An 8358-nucleotide genomic window follows, 5' to 3' on the forward strand; every position below is an offset into this window, starting at 1 on the left:
CTCAACCTCTGTTCTGCTGACCTTCAAAGGCCACTTGCTCGCTGGTCAGGTGACACTGTCCTGTAACACCCGTCCGACAAACTCTTAAGTTAAATTTTCAAGAAGGAATTAGATGGATGGGTTTACTTACCTGGTTTGTTTAAGTAAACCTTAAGTGCCTCGACTCCTCTGATGTAGTAGGAATTACCAATCCTGTTTCCTGGGGCAGGAAACCGAGGCTGCCGATATTAACATGACGTGCCTGGGGTTACATGATGGAGGAAAACCGGGTCTGTGTGGTCCCATCTTTGCCTCTGCTCTGGGCTGTGCTGGGATGGTGCCTGATTTCCTTCCTAACTCCCTCCCTCCCCTCTTCCTTCTTTTATGGTGGTAACATACAATATAAAACTGACCATTTTAATCACTTGTGAATATACAGTTCAGTGCATGCAGTACATTCACGTTGCTGTGCACCTGTCCCCACCATCCATCTCCAGAACTTTTTCAACTCCCACACTGAAAGTCTGTCCCCATCAAATGCTAATTCCTCAGCCCCCTCCTCCCCCGCCTCCCATACCCCTGGACGCTCAACGTTCTACTTTCTGTTTCTATGAGTTCGAGTCCTCTAGGGACCTGACGTAAGTGGAATCATACAGTATTTGTCATTTTTGTGACTGGCTTAGTTACACTGAGCATCAAGCCCCATCCGTGTTGTAGCAGGTGTCAGAATGTCCTTCCTTCTGACTTCTTTCTTTGAAACAGGAATGCATTTTTTTATGTTGTTGTACTTAACATCGTTATTCATGGTGGCATCCCAAGTGCAGGGGACAGGGCCCATATCCTCCCAGGCAGGGAGGAGTATTTATCGTTGACTTTACCTATAATGGCCAGTGCAGAGGATCCCTGAGTGGCTCAGCGGTTTGGCACCTGCCTTCGGCTCAGGGCATGATCCTGGAGACCCGAGACCACGTCGGGCTTCCTGCATGGAGCCTGTTTCTCCCTCTGCTTCTCTCTCTCTCTGTCTCTCATGAATAAATAAATAAAATCTTTAAAAAAAATAATGGCCAGTGCAGGGTGGTAATAAAAGCAGACTGGTTTCTAGTCACTTTTCATTATTGTTTCAAATCCTCAACAGTCAATGTACTGCCTTGTTCTCCTATTCTTGGCCAACTACTCCCACCATCCCCCCAACTTGGTACATCACGGATTATTTATAAATGCCTATTCATCATATTATGATATAAAAAGAGTTTAAGAAAAAGAACCCTGGAATTGGAAAGCTGATGTAACAATTCCTCAGGGGGTTCAGGAAAAGTTCTGTTTGAGGTCAGCCTTTGGGAATCTGCTGGCTCCTGACAAATGCAGCCTTCGACTTGCTTGGCCTCTGCATGTGAGAGCGTGTGTGTGCCTGTGTGTACGTGGACACACACATGTGTCATAAAGTCCCTGGGGTCTAGAGAAACTTTAACTTCCCAGGATGATGACCCTTATGGAACTAATTTTAGATTCTTAGTAGATGCTATTTGGCCCAGAAGCAGGAGATAAGGAAAGGGGATGTTAAGGAAAGTGAAAGGCAGGGTGGGAAGACAGCAAAAGAAAACCGAAGGCTTATTATTCATCCGTCTGCGAGCTCTCTGGTAAAATCAGAAACTGAATTCCTCAGTGCTATAGTTACTTCCTAAAAGCATGTTCTATTTATTTAGTGGCCTGGTCCAGCCCCACTGCTCCCAAGTCTCCTCATCTGCCTGATTATTCTAAGCATTTTCATTTCTGGGAGGATGGGAGCAGTCTACAGATGTTCCTCCTCTCTGGGCCTCTGAATAGGAGAGGCACAGATCACACCCAGAGCCCACGGTCACGTGTGGCTTTCATCTGAAGCTCACGTGACTAAGGAGCTGGGCCATGGACAAGGCTGTGTAGGGACCAGCTACTTGGCATCCATTCTGTGCTGGCTCCGCAAGGTGCAGGAGTGGATCAGACAGGGTCCCTGCTGCCAAGGAACTTAGAACTCAACTGTCATCACTTGAACACCTGGGCTCTGATAATCACGAGATCTTCCTCTCTGCATTAGTATCTCATCTTGTAACAACTTAGTGAGGTGGATATTATTATGATCCCAGATAAGGAAGTGAGGTAGGTATTTAAAGACAGCACTGTGTGTCCAGTGCAGTGCTTCCACTCCCTGTGATGGCTCCATGAAAGACATGTGGTGGACATGTTCTCCTCACAGAGTACTGGAAAATAAGGTCAAGGTTCATCCAACCCAGTCCCTGGCTCCAGAAGGAGCACCTGCTAAGTGGACAGATGGATGAGTGAATGGATAGATGATGGATGGATGGATGGATAGATGGATAATGATGGATGGATAATGAATAAATGGATGATGGTTGGTGAGTAGATGATGGTAGATGATGATGAATGATGGATGGATGGATGAATGAATGGATGGATGAGTAGATGATGGATAATGGATAAATGATGGATGGACAGATGATGGATGGATGAATGAGCGGATGATGGATGGATGATGGATGAATGGATAATGATGGATGGATGGATGGATGGATGGATGATGAATAGATGAATGAGTGGATGATGGATGACACATGGATGATGGATGATAAATAGATGGATGGATGGATGGATGGATGAGAGATTATCCAGCTGAATTGGGGTTTGAATCCACCTGGGCTTTTCAGACACTAGGCTTTATTCAACCTTGGGAGACTCACAGAAAGTAGAGACTCTCTCTTTTGGAAAAATAAGAATAAATGCTTCTTGACAAAGAGGTGTGATGCCAGGGGCATGAAAAGTTGGAAATATTTTTAGATATTTTTGAAATAATAAAATAAAAATGGTACTTCAGTGCCAAATAAAATCAAATTGAGATATAAGTCTAAGCGCAATATGAAAAAGAAAGAAATTCAGCTGGAGAAATTGATTTCCAGCAGCTTTGACCCTCATATTTCTGGGATCCCATGAAATTCACCATTAATGAAGAAATCTCCAGTTGGCTTGGAATTGGAGAAATCCTTGTCCAGGTCCTGGGTTGTCTCTGCCTCAGGAGGAAAGCACTGTGTTCAGAAGAGCCCGTCTTAGGCCCTCTCTTTCAGAGCCTGCAAGGAAGATTCCAGCAGTGGCCTGCTGGGGCTCACCCTTCCCTGAGATGACCCTACAGGATTCCAAGGGTCTCTGGGGCAAGAGGCTATTTCTGGGTCCCAGGCTCTGTATCCATGTTTGGTCTTCAAGGAGCACACTGTGAACTTTCCTCCACCTGCCAAGGCTTCTTCCCGCAGCCCTCCTGGGAGGACACTGATCCCCTTTCCTCCAAGATGGCAAACAACAGCTGAGAATGTAGCTTCTGGACCTTACCAGGAAGTGCCCTGCAACCACCACCCTGGGGCACAAAAATGAAGGGAGCCTCTTGAGACACATCGATCAATGTTTGTTTCCTTTTCTTTCCCCTAAAGAAATAATTCCAGATCCTGAAAACAGTCCTTCTCATTGAAAACACTTTAGACAACAATGATATGTTTAAAGAAGGTTTAACTTGGGGCACCTGATGGTGGCCTGGTCAGTTAAGTGGCTGCCTTCAGCTCAGGTCATGATCTCAGATTCCTGAGATAGAGCCCTGTGTCAGGCTCCCTGCTCAGCAGGGAGTCTTCTTCTCCCTCTGCCCCCTCCCTCTACTCATGCACTCTCTCTCTCTCTCTTTCTTTCTCTTTCTCTCGTTCTCTCACACTCTCTCATTTTCAAATGTAAATGAAATCTTTAAAGAAGTTTAACAAAAAAATCACTTGAAATCCCACCACCCAGAGCTAGTAAGTTTGACTGAGCATCCTTTCAGACAAGCTCCTGACACATCTGTTCACACAGTGCCATTTTGCAAAAATGGCTTCAAGCTCTTCTATATTCTTTCTTAAAACAAACAAACAAACAAAAATCCCAGTGGTATGCAGTGGGCTTTGTTGAATGCCAGTAAATATGAATTCACACTGTCAGTTTAAAAAATATTCATTGTACTTTATTTATATTTACATTATATTATTTGTTATTATTTATATTTACTCTATTAACTAATTCCCTGTGGATGGACATTTAAGTTGTTTCCAACATTTTGTGGGGGGCCATCTCAAAGCTGCCTGAGAAAGAGGAGAGAGTAGGAAGGATGACCCTTGGGCTTCTATTTTTTTTTTTTTTTTAATTTTTTTTATGATAGTCACAGAGAGAGAGAGAGAGAGAGAGGCAGAGACACAGGCAGAGGGAGAAGCAGGCTCCATGCACTGGGAGCCCGACGTGGGACTCGATCCCGGGTCTCCAGGATAACGCCCTGGGCCAAAGGCAGGCGCCAAACCACTGCGCCACCCAGGGATCCCACCCTTGGGCTTCTAAAGAGGTTGACCAAGGGGCTGAAGCGGGAGCCTGGGCAGTGCCTGGGGAGTGTGTAGCTCTGGGCCCAAGGCTAGAGGTAGGTGCCAGAAGCCTCAGGTTTGTCTCAGTGGCTTTTCCAGATCAGAGGGTTCCAGAGCCTGAATTACCTACCCTAGGGGTCTGGGTCCAGCCCATCCCTATTCCACCAACCTAACAATAACCCACACAAACTGTGAGGAATGTGGAGCTGGGACAGAGAAGTGGCAATGTGATGCCCCCTAGGGGGCAGAGATCAAGCTGCTAAGGACATAACTCTGCAGACACCTGCCGAAATCAGCTAAGGAACATGGAGGCATGATAAATATATTCCAATTCTGTTCCCTCCCTTCCCACCTCCAGCCCCAAACCAAGTCATCAGAACTCATGGCTCCAACTCTTGACCTGGCTCAGAGGAGCCCAACATGCTCTATGGAAGCATCCCAGGAAATAAGCATTAGTAGATAAAGGTGGAATTTCTTGGGGTCTCCATTCTGTGTCACTTGGGAAGACCCTTAACAGGTAGGCAGTATAATCCCACTTAAAGCATTTTCAAGACAATCCACAGACTAAGAAAATTTTTACAAAGTACATATCCAGCAGTGGTTTTGTATCTAGAATATACAATTCTTGAAATTCAGCGTTTAAAAAAAAAAACCCACAACTACCTGATGAAAAAACACAGGCAAAAGATCTGAATGAACACCTCACCAAAGAAGACATGTGGGTGGCAAATGAACATGTGAAAATATGCTCAACATCCTTAGTTGGGGGTAATTAGTGAAAAGTTTAAGAAAGCATTTTCAAAAAAAATTTTTTTTTAATTAAAAAAAAAAAAGAAACATTTTCAAGTCCATAATCCCACTTGATTGTTCCATCAGTTCTGGGAGATTAGTAGTCATTTATTATTATTATTTTTTTATTTCCATTTCATAGTGTAGAAATGAAGGCTTGTGGAGGTTAAGTCACTTGCCCAAAGGCAGAACTGTGACTCAAAGCCATGGAATTTTTTCCACTTGGGAGGTTCCTGTATTCTTTTTTTTTTTTTTTTTAAGATTTTATTTATTTATTCATTAGAGACACAGAGAGAGAGGCAGAGGGAGAATCAGGCTCCCCAGGGATTGCCTGATTTGGGACTCGATCCCCAAACCCTGGGATCATGACCTGAGCCAAAGGCAGATACTCAACCACTAAGCCAGCCAGGTGCCCCAGGTTTCTGTATTCTAAGAACATTCTAGAAACAAGCACTTAGTATCCAATTGGACAAGGCCACACTTCTCATTTTAAGCAAGGACAGAAGACCATGCCCCAAGCACATATCCCCGCTTACCACCACCATGGATAGACAGGCCAGCCTCAAACAGGAGAACCTAGCATAGGCCTGCCCCTCTAGGTGCAGGAAACGTACCAAGTGAGTGACTGTTGAATGTCCAACAGTAGGGGCTCTCGTAGGCTGGAACCTACCCCTGTGGACCTTCTGCAACTGGCCCTTTGCTTCATAGAAAGGGATGCTGTTCCAAGAGCAGCTGGTTTCCAGCCCAGGGCCTGGCACACACAGCAGGAAAGCTGTAGCTTTGGCTTCCTGGCCCTGGTTCTGGATGGGAGTTTGATTTTCTTCAACATACCTTGACTGAGAACTCTGTTATAGCTGAGATTCTGGGTCCTAATCCTGGGAGTGGGGCACTGAGTGTTGGGGTCTCAGGCTGGCACAAGATTGACCAGATACCACTCCTCCACTTTTATCTTCTGTGTCTCCTGTGCCCTCCCCAGCGTTTCCTCCAGAGGCCAAGGGGCCACAGTGCAAAGCCCTCAAAGGCAGATAAAGCATCTAGTTAATTGTCAATCAGTTGCCATAGTCTAGCAAAGAACTTAGTGCAGAGCTCACAGAACTGGGAAAAGGAAGGAAGGTGGGGGACGGATTGACACATAAGGGCCAGCAGCTCTATTTCCTAAGCTAGCTGTTTGCAGGCAGGGCCCAGTTCTCCGTATATTAAAGTCCCGGTGTTTCTGGATGTAGATGAAATAATAATTCCCATCTCGACTACTATCTGAACACAGTATTGTACTGTGTTCCCACCAGACAGTTCTGGCTTTCACTCATGCAACAGATATTTATTGACCATCTAATAGATACCAGGCACTTGATGTACATGAACTCACTTCATTCTTGGAACAAACCTAGCTGGTAAGTACCACTACCATCCCCATTTTACAGACAAGAAAACTGAAGCATGGAGAGCTCACTAGAGGGGCAGACTCAGAAAATCTGGTTTCAGAGTCCAGTGTTTGATCAACATGCTCTGCTTCCCAGGCCAACCCCAGCCCTTGCCATGCTTACATTCTACAAGGGAAAGAGCCCAGAGATCTAGTATATCCGTAATGCACTGCTGAGAGTTGTAAGTGCTAGAAAGAAAAATAGAGCCATGTCGCAGATGCTGACTCACTGTGTGTCTTTGGGCAAATTGCTTCACCTCTCTGAGCACGTTTTCTCATCTGCTAAAAGCAGGTCATTACTCATCGGCCCCACCCATCTACCCAGACCCTTGGAAAGATCCAAATGGAGCTAATGGACACGGGAACCCTTTGTTCTTATCAGTGTATCAATACCAATCCAGGACTCTAGGGATTTCCGCCCCCCACCCCCGGGGGATTTAAGTCAGCTTGCTCTTAGAGAAAGGCATAACTAAACATCCAGATATCTTTATGAGCCAGGTAAGTCCAAGTCCAAGGCTATTCTTACTGTATTTTTAAAAGCAGATAGCATTGTGTGTACCCACCTGCTTTTGGAAGATGATAGTTACCTGACACTTACTTTGAAGGCCTTCTCCTGGCCAAGCACTCTTACAGAAATGGAACTTTCTAGAACACTGGCCACTAAAAACTCCCTGGTGAAAAGCTCAAGAGAGACAGAATGGCATGTGCTAGAGATCTTGTGTTTGCTCCCCATCCATTCCACCTTGTGCTATGTCCTGGGAGGCTGACCTCCACTCACTGCCTCCCCACGTCTCTGCTCTCTAGCCTCTGGTTGAGTGCGGCCATAGGAGATGTGAAGAGGAAATGGGTGAGTAGGTCAGGAGATTCAACCAAGAGCCTGGCCCCTGTGGGGTCTGGCTGGGCAGTAGCCAGGCCATCCCCACGAGGACTACACTCTTCCCACTTTTCCTACACTTTTCTGGGATGTGGTGGCTTCCCCACTGGCTCTCCACAGCCCCCATCAGTTCTCCTTAACCTTGCCACCCCTACTTAAAAATCTCTCCTTTAAGCTCCAGACTGTGACCCCATGGGAGTGTGCTCTCTCCTACTGGGGCCCAGGCTGAAAAATCTCCTGCCAGGGAACATTCCTTCCCAGAATCACTGTGAGCAGGGTCCTATTTCTTCTTGCTGACCCCTGCTTTCATCAGCCAGAGGATGAAGATCGTGTGGGAGTAACCTGGAAGTACCCTGGCTTTGGCTGGGGCATTCTAAGGATGGACTCTAGACCCCAGCTCCCCCTGCAGCCTCTCCTGGATAACTGTCTTCTAAGGACCCCCAGGAAGTGGGGTCTGGGAAGACCTCCTCTCCTGCTCTCCCCAGAGAAGCTCCACCTATATCTGTTGACAAATCAGACTTCTGCTGCTAAAAAAAAAAAAAATTAAAAAGAACCCTGTCAGGTGACCAGAATTTGGGGAGCAGCTGATTGGCAGGAATGGCACCTCAGCAGCATTGACCTTAGCCATGCTTGGAAGCATCTCAACCAAACTCTTATTTTACCTTTGGGGAAACTGAGTCCCTGCTTGAAAGAAGTGTGGTCCATCCTCAAGTGTGAAGTATTCAGGCAGAGCAGGTGCTAGTGAAGATTCCATGTCATAATTGCTTATTAATACAATTCTTCATTGAAAGATTCCAGTTTTCAGAAACACAATAATAATGCCACGGGGATCAGTTGATAAAAGGAAGCCTCTGCAAACATTAATATGTATTAAATCAAAAGTC

General features: G+C 45.8%; 1 protein-coding gene across 1 annotated transcript in view; it reads right to left on the minus strand.

Annotated features, from left to right (window-relative positions):
• The window catches only part of KPNA7 (karyopherin subunit alpha 7), a 37497-nt gene extending 29139 nt beyond the window's left edge, over positions 1-8358 (minus strand). Inside the window, exon 1 of the mRNA XM_072837025.1 lies at positions 8137-8358. Coding sequence (XP_072693126.1) covers positions 8137-8179 — 43 coding nt within the window. The 5' untranslated portion in view covers positions 8180-8358. The remainder of the gene's footprint in view (positions 1-8136) is intronic.

This window comes from Canis lupus, chromosome 8, assembly GCF_048164855.1.
Source record: "Canis lupus baileyi chromosome 8, mCanLup2.hap1, whole genome shotgun sequence".
NCBI lineage: Eukaryota > Metazoa > Chordata > Mammalia > Carnivora > Canidae > Canis > Canis lupus.